The 11,610-nt window shown below is 36.2% G+C and overlaps 1 protein-coding gene across 4 annotated transcripts in view; it reads right to left on the bottom strand.

Moving 5' to 3' along the window:
• Positions 1-561: 561 nt before the first annotated feature.
• Positions 562-11,610, bottom strand: part of TMPO (thymopoietin) — a 35,981-nt gene continuing 24,932 nt past the window's right edge. Inside the window, exons 5-9 of one of the 4 annotated variants that reach the window (XM_002798750.4) lie at positions 6,562-6,681; positions 6,368-6,463; positions 5,851-5,961; positions 4,505-4,593; positions 562-3,377 (exon numbers count right to left, since the gene is read on the bottom strand). In XM_002798750.4, coding sequence (XP_002798796.3) covers positions 3,092-3,377; positions 4,505-4,593; positions 5,851-5,961; positions 6,368-6,463; positions 6,562-6,681 — 702 coding nt within the window. In that variant the 3' untranslated portion in view covers positions 562-3,091. The remainder of the gene's footprint in view (positions 3,378-4,504; positions 4,594-5,850; positions 5,962-6,367; positions 6,464-6,561; positions 6,682-11,610) is intronic. The other 3 variants (XM_028828791.2, XM_015152482.3, XM_015152483.3) reach the window with 3 other exon arrangements.

Raw genomic sequence — 11,610 nt, 5'->3', positions numbered from 1 at the left:
TCTTAACACCTCTAACCATCAATTTCCTCATTTGTAATGAGATTACGAAAATGCCTACTCCATATGATTATTGTGAGGATTGAGGGAATACATATTAAGCACACAGAAAAGTACCCAGGCACATGGTAAGCATAAATAAAACTTGTTGTTTTAAGTCTTTGATGTGATTTGCTTTCTTATTAATTATGGTGTCTATACTACCTTGAGAAACACCTCTGGGACACATGAATGACGAAGACATAATGGCACTTTCATCTTGTGAGCACAGCTCCATGACATATCACAGTGACACTGGCTTAGTCTCAAAGCAAGACTAACAATCCTAAGGGTCATAGGTAAATACTAAAGGCGGTAAAACTGGTGGGGAAAAGGAACCAAGTGTGGGAGAGGTGCCTTGGAGCACTTCTTAATGTCATTCTGTGAGTACAATTGTGACACATTGCTTACCTTTGAATAAATGAGAACCTGATTATAATGATAAGAAGTAAGACATATGAACAGACTGAAATAAAACACAATAATCCATAATACCACATAAGAAATGTTATCCAGAAATCACAGTTTATGCTATCTGAAAACCATTTATTGCAACGACAAAACTAGAGGTTAATTACTTTTTATTATTGAATTATATTGTAAAGTCTACATCTACAATTGAATCAGGAAGAAATGCTTTGCATTTACATCAAGGACACATTTATTCTAATGGAATAAAACAGACACACACAAAAGACCAAGTACATGTTTTTAAAAAATGACTACATGTTTCACCTGGTCCTATTTTTGCTATTTGGACCATACTTTTAAGTGAATTGATCTTACATACATGTTAAGTCTGATTTACCTTCCCACATTTTTAAACACTAAATGAAGCTTCTCACAATTTCTAATTATAAACAAAAGGCTGAAAACAGTATGGGAAACAAAGTTTAAAAACAAAGAAAAGTTGGGTAAAAGGTGCCCCTTCTATGGCTCATCTCAAAGAAACACTTTTACTCAGACAGGCAAACATTTCTGATCTAGGAGTAAGTTTCCCACTCACTTTGCAGAAGGACCCACTCATTCTGCAGAAAGACCTACAAGTCTTTCTGGTCTCAACTGCAAAGTACATGAAAATGTGTACGAAAGATCTAAAAGCTAAATATCAGAATAAGGCTAATTGAAATCAAAATTGTGTGCTGGTCTAAATATACATCTTCAGCTTCTTCCTTTTTATTAAGTATTTTTATTTCAGATGTATTTAAAAATAACTTACATTTTTAGTGTGCTTTATGGCCAATGACTGTAAAGTTGAAACTCAAGTCAGTTTAAAATTTTTGTCTTATTTGATTCTATTGAAATTTTAATCACCTACTTACTACTTTACGTAACCAAGTTATTCATGAGGTAAGTTTCAGCAAAAAAAAAAAAAAAAAAAAAAAAACAAAAAAACACCACAAAGATAACCATTTCAAGAGTACACAAAATCATAATGCCGGTCGGGTGCAGTGGCTCACACCTGTAATCCCAGCACTTTGGGAAGCTGAGGCAGGCAGATCACTTGAGGCCAGGAGTTCGAGACCAGCCTGGCCAACATTGTGAAACCCCGACTCTGCCGAGGCAGGAAACTTGCTTGAACCTGGGAGGCAGAGGTTGCACTGAGTCCAGATCGTGCCACTGCACTACAGCCTAGGTGACAAGAGCAAGACTCCATCTCAAAAAAAAAAAAAAAAAAAAAAAAAAACAAACAAACATAATGCCCATCTCTTATTCAGAGTATACAACTTTATTAACTACTGCTTATGCTATAATATAAAAGCAAGTCCTTTTTGTACTTTCTTTTTTTTTGAGATGGAGTCTCGCTCTGTCGCCAGGCTGGAACGCAGTGATGTAATCTTGGCTCACTGCAACCTCCGTCTCCTGGGTTCACATGATTCTCCTGCCTCAGTCTCCCTAGTAGATGGGACTACAGGCGTGTACCACCACACCCAACTATTTTTTTTGTATTTTTAGTAGAGACGGGGTTTCACCATGTTGGCCAGGATGGTCTTGATCTCTTGACCTCGTGATCCACCCGCCTTGGCCTCCCAAAGTGCTGGGATTACAGGCGTGAGCCACCGCGCCCAGCCCATTTTGTACTTTCTAATCAAATTATGCTGGGAAATATAAGGCAAAAAAAGCCTGGCAAAATTTGTTTCTGGTAACAAGACAATGCAATAATGAATCCAAATGAAACATAAGACCAGTGTTTACAATTTCTAACTTCTAAACAAACATACACACACTTATCTAAAAGGTATTTTGGTAGCAAACTGGATGACTGAATAAATGTTTTGCTGTAAATAAAAAATACAAATTTCCAATTATAGCCTTATAGCTAGCCAAACAGCTTTTCAAAACATGTATAGCCAGCTAACAATTCTCTAAAATATGTATGTTACACTAAAGGATCTCTGCTAAAAATCTACTGTATGTAAATGGGTCTCACTGAAGTAGGACTTTCATGATACTGTGTCTTAAAAAGTGAGTATGACAGGGCTACAAGAATATTACTATTAATAAAGGTTACAGAAAAGATTATTGCTGTACTTTTCCTCATAAACACCATCAAACTTTGTTGCAGTTACAAAAAGTACAACCGAGTTACTTTTCCTCTTACTGAATTTCATTATGTTTCACATATTTGTAGTTTTTATTCAGCAGAGAATAATTCTTAAAATCTTTTCTGTAAGAATTCTAAGTATTAAATGTGTAGCTTCACATTACACTACCATGTTTCGCCCTTCTTGTTTCCCAAATACACAAAAAACATATACATTTTTTCAAAAATGAAATAAGATGCTCACATTAAAAAAATAAAGCCTACAAAAAGTTCCAGAGCTAAAAAAGATTATTCATATGGCACAAAGTGATCTCCTACTAGTCCAAAGTTCAAAAACATTTTAATGAAGTCCATTCCTATATATTTTGTTTGCTTTTCAATGAAATACTACATTTATTGAGGCAAAATCACATTATTTTTAGTTCTTGGAGTCAACAAGTGTACACAAATGTTTTTCAACACAGTTATTAAAAATAGGAGACCAAGTTGAATGTGCCAAAGAGATACCATTCAGTTGGATTTTCTAGGGTCAACATGAAGAAAATTAGAGAAGGGATTTACTTGGTTGGTTTCCATAGCTTGATAGACCAAAAACAAAAAAACTGCCACAATAACAAACAGCAAAATTTTTATCCATACGGGAATGGAGCGTCCCTTTTTTGTCTTTTCTGACTTGACATCTGCCAAGGGAACATACTTAGGAACATATTTAGATGAAAAAGACTCCTCCATCCTGAAATCACTGAGTTCTAATGGCCGGCCTGCAGCCCCTTTGATTGGTCTGCGGCAACTAGCACTGTTGGGAGTGAAAGGAGGAAGAGAAAAATAATTTTAGATAAAGGCATGATTTAGAGAAATAACATAAAATGTCATTGCCACTCCTAATTCCAAGCACATTCCCTGAGATAACAGTAGAGAAAATTGATACATACAAAGCAGTGAGGTCAGTCAGCCTATTTAAAACTTCTACACATTTTCTATTTTAAAAGATGGGCCAGGTGTGGTGGCTCACGCCTGTTAATCCCAGCACTTTGGGAGGCTGAGGTGGGCGGATCACCTGAAGTCAGGAGTTCAAGACCAGCCTGGCCAACATGGTGAAACCCTGTCTCTACAAAAATACAAAAATTAGCCAGGCATGATGGTGGGTGCAATTCCAGCTACTCGGGAGGCTGAGCGGGGAGGACTGCTTGAACCTGGGAGGTGGAGGTTATAGTGAGCTGAGATAGTGTCACTGCACTCCAGCCTGGGCAACAAGAGTGAGACAATGTCTCAAAAAAAAAAAAAAAAAAAAAAAGTTAGATGCATCCTTTATTAGAAAAGAATATTCAGAACACTGATAAATAGTCACTAAACTGCCTTCTGAAAGGCTCTTCAAAGCTAATGTTTAGGAGTAAAGAGGAAAAACAAAACATAGTTTTGGTTGTGTTTCTTTCAGTTAAAAATTAAGATATATATACACAGTCTTTTCAATTATTAAAGAGAAATTCAGGGGGAAAAAGTATTTCTCACTAGATTTCCATTTAGATTTTAACATATAAATTAAGTAGTAAGTAAATGATTTATTTAAAATCCTCCATTTACCAACTGCAATTTTGAAACTCATTCAACTTCCAAGAATATTTACTGGTGGGCTTAGGGGAATTAAACTGCTCCCAAAAGAACAGTTCATTCTCTTATTTATTTAAGAGTCAGGGAGTAGACAGAATCTCATTATGTTGCCCAGACCGGTCTTGAACTCTGGGCTCAAGCGATCCACCTGCCTTAGTCTCTTGAGTAGCTGGGACTATAGGCATGTACCACTGCACCTGGCTCCAAAAGAACAGCTTAATTCTGAGCAGAGGTACAGTAACTTTGTGATGAATAATTAAAAATAAAGATTCCCTACTAGAATACGCTAGTACTTGTTTCAATGTATCTGAATACCTAATTCCTGTTGGTGTAGATGCTTCATAGGGGAACATTTCCTTAAGAATATCCCTTTCTACTCTTCTTTCCTCTGTTTTTTCTCCCACCTAATAAGAAACAAACAAACAACCACAAGTTAAAATTTAGTGTAAACGTGCAATAATTAAAACATAAATAGTAAGTTTTAGAGAACAAAATGCCCTTACATCTATCACAGATTTTACAACTGCCATTTCTAAATTAATACCTAGGTATCCACATGCTTCCAAGGCTCTTGGAATTTCAAATTTCAAATTTGAAAAACTTCAAATTTCTTGAAGATACCTTATATATGTGGTTATTGGAGTGGAAAAACTGCTACACATTCAAATAACTGGGGGGAAAAAATTCAGTAATCTAACATGGCAATGCTAATTCCCTCACTGTAATCCCAGTACTTTCGGAGGCTGAGGCGGGTGGACCTGAGGTCAGGAGTTTGAGACCAGCCTGACCAACATGGTGAAACCCTGTCTCTACTAAAAATACAAAAATTAGCTGGGCGTGGTGGCGGGCACCTGTAATCCCAGCTACTCAGGAAGCTGAGGCAGGAGAATCGCTTGAACCCAGGAGGCAGAGGTTGCAGTGAGCTGAGATCACGCCACTGCACTCCAGCCTGGGTAATGGAGCAAGACTCTGTTTCCGATAATAACAAAAAGTATATTGTTTCTTCATTTATTAAGAATTCTGTAGTAAAAGATAAAATACAGAAGATACTCAATTAACATGAACCTTTAGCAAATTTTATGTTTTAAAATTATAGTCAATGAAATATGCCCAAATTAAAAAAATATAAAATAATGTTTAGCTTGTTTTGCTGTTTACCTTTATGTCCAGAACAAAATAATGTTTCAGCTCCTTTTGTAAAGATTCATTCAAATTAAAATGCATCATGCAGTTAGTACTTTCAAGCTTATACAAGAGTTAACCCATTCCAGCACCATATAAAGTTATCTTAAAGTATCTTATTTGACCCGTCAACAAAATAAAGTGTAGCCTCCCTCACAGCCCAGCAGCACTTTCAAACTTGCATCCACGACAAACAGAACATATTATAAGCAGAACACAAATGACCACTCCCTTGAAAACTGGAACTTAAGAGGGATACAGTGGCAAGAGGATAGTATTAGCATGTCATACTATATTAGTTAATTTCTGTTTTCACTAATAAAAGTGTCCTTAAAATAATTTATGCATATTTACACACTCCACCCAACAAAGAAAGCTCTGCTCCCTCCCACTCCAAAAAAAAAAAAAAAAAAAAAAAAAAGAAATATTTCCTCTTTGAAAGATCAATGATAGCATCGATCTAAATTGTATTCATTTACTTCAGCTCTTGTCAATGGTTTCTTTGGTGCTCTTCTGGGTATGTCTGAGAATTCAGTGATTGGCAGAATAGGAGATGCATGCTTGAAATTTCCAGTCACCCTATTGACAACCTGCCAAGATTCAAATTATTCAGACTCAGAATTATCCAAACATAACACAGACACTTAAAAAGAAAAGAAAGATATTTTATCTCTGTAATATTAGAAATTTTCCCTTAGTAAAGATTTAAGCAACAGAGCCTACAAACACAACTTAGTGCCTCACATGTGAAGCCTCATTCTTCAAATATTTTAACAAAAATATCCTTATACTTTCTTGTACAATGAATTAGATTTCTTTACATAAATTGGATATTATAGGAAAATCCTAAAATTCAGAACTACATGGGGAAAATCCGTTTAAAATTGTTAAAAAAAATGTAAATTTGAGATTTGCGAAAATTCACCACCTCCCCATTTCCAATTAAAGGGTAATTTACAAAGAATACCACTTGTATAGTTTATGAAACATATTTACTAAGGATTCGTTGCTTGAAGCCATTATAGTTTCAGCTATGGGAGTACTCTCTGAAATTACTGGACCATCTATACGAAAATGTTCTGAAGTTTCCACCTGTTAGTTTGAAAACAAAACAAAAACAATAAATATAAAATAATACTAAAACCCTACCAATCTGAAAACCCAATTCTAAGGAATAAGCCTTGCATCACCCTTTTCCTTGGAGTTCTTCTTGACCCTCTTGTAGATTCCCTAGTTAATGCCTGCAGAGGTCCGCCTTTTGAAGATCCACTTGTCCATTCAGTTTCAGTTACTCCAGCTTGAGAATAGCTCTATTCAAGCATCAACACATTAAAAAGTCATATTCTAACACCAAATACTTTTATAACGGCCATACTGGCACACTGAGAAGCCAGGAAATAAGTCTCCAAATGCCAGCATTTACAAACGATGCTATGCCCTCAAAATATTCCTAAACGTATTAATTGAACTGATATTTAGGCATCAGAAAACACTTAAAAAGTGGTAAAATACACTAAAGAATCCACCTATAGTAGCTCACAAATTATAAAAATGATGGGAAAAAAAAGCACATCAACTATCACCAGTTCCCTTTTTGACTCTCTGCTATTTGGTTCTAGTATTGGAGATACATCTCTGACTAAACAAAAAGCAGACTGATCATGACTTACAAGAAAGTCATCTATTATAAGTCAGTTTCCTTTTAGAACAAAAATACAAACTTTTGTAATTGTTAGCATAGACTAAACATTATTTTCATATGGTTAGAATCATTTTTGTAGACTCAGTTTAAATTATAATCCCACACATAGCTTACTTGAACTAAAAAATTCTCAAGTGTCAAACTTTTCTTGGAAACAGATACAAAATTAGGTAGCCACAAAAACCCTGTGGTCACTCTTTAATGAACATGTAAGCCTAATGTCACTTTCAAATCTCAACGCTATCCATGTCACTACAGAAAGATAGAAAAGAGCTGTCTCAGATTCTCAGTCTCAGATTAATTTCTACGTTTCACTGATCATTCCTCATTTTTAAAAATCCAGCATTTCTTACATACTAGTTTAAAACCCATTAGATCAGTTCTTCTTAAATTGTAATGTGCCTATCAATCACTTGAAGCTTTTGTTAAATGCAGATTCTGATTCTGTAGCTCTTGGGTAGGGCCCGAAATTCCACATTCAAGTAGCAAGGTTTTCAGTTTTGAAGCCGCTATTACCAGATGATTCTTTTAAATTCTTTTAACTAGAGAACATTGGTCAATGATCAGTATTATAGTAGAGTGTGCTTCTGTTGTCACTTCTGCTTTCACGCTAATATTTAACCTAGATTACTGATGGTTTTATGTCCAAGTCAGTGTCTATTAAATTTAAAGACAAATTTTTTTTTCAAACTTTAATCCTGTGACAGGAGTGGTCATCCAATAAATACGCCTAAATGGCTAGAAGTAATACTTCCAAAACCCCAAAAGTTACAGACATAGTCTCATAAATCATTGTTTTGTATTTATCTATATTTAGAATTGACATTATAAGAGTTTTAAGTTACAATCTGAATCTCTGGGTTCCTTATCCTATCAACTAGGAAATATTTGCTGAATGCAAAATTATTGTCAAAAGAGAAATCTGTAAACAAATTACAGACATACACAGAGTAACTGCTTTCTTATTTTTATTTTTTGAGACAGAATCTCGCTCTGTTGCCCAGGCCAGAGTACAGTGGCGCAATCTCGGCTCACGGCAACCTCCACCTGCGAGGTTCAAGCGATTCTCCTGCCTCACCCTCCTGAGTAGCTGGGATTACAGGCACGCACCAGCATGCTTAGCTGAATTTTTCGTATTTTTAGTAGAGACGGGGTTTCGCCATGTTGGCCAGGCTGGTCTCCTGACCTCAGGTGATCCACCCACCTGGGCCTCCCGAAGTGCTGGGATTATAGGCGTGAGCCACTGTGCCTGACCAGAGTATGTGCTTTTTAATAGTCAAATTCCCTACTATTTGAATAGAAGGAAAGGTAGTATTATAATCTGAGATTCTCAATCCTTGTGGCACAGTACCATCAAGGAGAGAAAAAAAAAAAAGCAAATGCCCCCAACTACCATAACCAATTAGATTGAATATCATCAGGGTCTGGGAATATATAATTTCTAAAGCTCCTGAGATAAGTAAAAGCCATCTTAAAGGCCTCACTATCAATTTAAGTAAAACATGACCAATATGGTTACTCATACTAACTTTATTAAAAAACAACAACAACAACAAAAAACACCAGCCTCATATTCCTCCATTTGAGAACAGTACTTTCAAACATTGCGGGTGGGAATGCAAAATGCTTCAACTCATATGCAGAGAAATGTAATGGTGAAATTACCTAGCAATTTCACTTGTAGGCTTCCCCAAGATAAACTGGCAAAAAATATGCAATGACACATGCAAAATGTTGCTCTATGGTTCATCCTCGCATTATTCATAATAACATACAGCTGAAAACAACTCAAATATTCACCAAATGGAGAGTGGTTAAATAAATTACAGTACATCCATAAAATGCAACACATAAAATGCAGTTGTACAAAGCAATGAGGAAAATGGCTACATTCTTATATGGAGTGATCTCAAGGATACGTGTTTAGGTTAAAAATGGAAATGTACAAAGCAGGCTGCATTTTATGTAAAAGGGGAGCATATAAAAATCTATATATTTACTTGTATTTTCAAAAAGAAACAAAATATAATCAAAACTTAATAAAAATGGTTATCTATAGATGGAAGGGAAAAGGACAGAAGCCAGAATTCCAACTCTACCTTATTTTGTCTATATAAAACTATATTATACTCTCAACACAATTAAAAAATAATAAAAAAAAAATCCTAGTATTAGAGAACAAAAAAAATCTATTAAGTTGGTGGCTGCATGACACAAAGACAAAAATTACTTCAAGTGACTTTAAGTACAGTATTTTGACTTTACATTCTAGTGGGATATGTCCTAAAGACAAGAAAAACAAAATCCCAAATTGCATTTAACAGCCTTATTGTTACTAGTAATACCGTATTATTTAGAAACACATACATGTGATACTTACGTAAGTAATAATATCATTTGAAGAACCAAGATATTCAGCATAAGATAAAAAAGATACAAGTATAATGCCCAAAATTAGCCTGTATTTAAAAATTTGAAATTTCACCATTTATTCATGATTTACATTAATTCATGATTTACCTAGCACTACCTACTGAAAAGACCCAGAAACAATGACAGCCACTAGGAATGAACATGTCAGCATCCAAATTGTTGCTTCCAAATAGTATTTTCTATTAAAAGGATCAGGGTTCCTTGGAAACATGGCTGATTCCAGGTATGACGCAGGAAGCATACACGAGCCTGGGATGTCTTACTGTTCCAGAAAACAAGGAACTATCAAATATCAAAGATAAATGGGGGAAGAAATTAAAAAATACAGGAACCAACTTAGTAATTCCTAATGGCTAGAGATGGCGCAATGTGAACATCAAAAAAGAATGATGACTGTAACTGATCATAAATCTAATACATAAAAAACCTCAAAATAATAGACCTAGGCAATCATCATCAATGACTGTTAGAAACATTAAATGAAAGGGCAATGTGGAACTTTGTAACAGATGGATTAAGCTTTCAACACCTAAATCAATTACTAATTTTAGCATCGTCAGAAAGACATTCTATACCTCCTGAAACGATGTAACAGGAAGGCCACAATATCATTTATTAAGTATTCTTGTGAAAGAAACTGAATGTGGATCTGACCAACCCCCTGGATCTGTGCCGTCCAATATGGTAGGCCACTAGCCACATGAGGCCATTTAAATTTAATTAAAATTAAAACATCGTTTCAGTCGGGCACAGTGGCTCACGCCTGTAATCCTAGCACTTTGGGAGGCTGAGGCGGATGGATCACCTGAGGTCGGGAGTTTGAGACCAGCCTGACCAACATGGAGAAACCCCGTCTCTACTAAAAACACAAAATTAGCCGGGTGTGGTGGCACATGCCTGTAATCCCAGCTACTCAGGAGGCTGAGGCAGGAGAATCGCTTGAACCTGGGAGGCAGAGGTTGTGGTGAGCTGATATCATACCAGCCTGGGCAAAAGAGTGAAACTCCATCTCAAAACAACAAAAACAACAACAAAGAAAAACTGAGAGTTTCTCAGCCCCACCAGTCACCATTCAAGTATTCAATAGCTAGTGGCTACTGTAATGGATAGCACAGATATAAAAAATTTCTATCACAGAAAGGTTTACTACATACCCTCACTACAGATCTAACCCACTCTACAGGAAATGCAGCGAATACAGAAGCTAATTAAATGACATAAAGAAGCAACCTAACAAATCCAGAATGTTGGGAAATTCTGTAATGACCTAGTTTCTTCACCAAATAAATGGAGGGAAGAGAAACAGTTACAGTGGTAATAGCTACAGACTTGAGAGAGAAAAACAACCAAAAATCAAACCAGATATGTGGATCCTGTTTGGATCCTGATTTGAACAACATAATCATAAATGAAACATTACTGAAACTAGAGGAATTTAAACATGAATTAGACACGAATAAATTATTAATCTTATCACGTGTGATATTGGCATTGTCACTGGAACGGCACTTATCTTTCAGAGATATATGCTACAATGCTGACTTTTTAATGTGTGAAACATGTCAAAGATTGCTTTAATATACTCCAGGACAAAGCAAAACAAAAAAAATCAAAAGCAATTTAAGGCCGGGCGCAGTGGCTCATGCTTGTAATCCCAGCAATCTGGGAGGCCAAGGCAGGTGGATCACTTGAGGTCAGGAGTTCGAGACCAGCTTGGCCAACATGGTGAAAACCTGTTCTCTACTAAAAATACAAAAACTAGCCAGGCATGGTGGCGGGAGCCTGTAATCCCAGCTACTCAGGAGGCTGAACCAGGAAAACTGCTTGAACCCAGGAGGCGGAGGTTGCAAGTAAGCCGAGATTGTGCCATTGCACTCCAGCCTGGGCGATACAGTGAGACTCCGTCTCAAAAAAAAAGTAATTTAAAAAGCTGGAGAGTGTGGGGTGATGAAACCAGACTGGTAAAACCCTGACAACTGCGGCACATCTATGACTGGAGGGTCATTAAACTCTTCCTCCACTCTTCTACATGTTTTAAATTTTCTGCAATAAAGCCACTGTCTAACTCTGCCTGTCATCTAAACTTACACTCCTTTGACTATTC

This window comes from Macaca mulatta, chromosome 11, assembly GCF_049350105.2.
Source record: "Macaca mulatta isolate MMU2019108-1 chromosome 11, T2T-MMU8v2.0, whole genome shotgun sequence".
Lineage (NCBI taxonomy): Eukaryota > Metazoa > Chordata > Mammalia > Primates > Cercopithecidae > Macaca > Macaca mulatta.
This window is presented reverse-complemented; position numbering and strand designations above follow the sequence as displayed.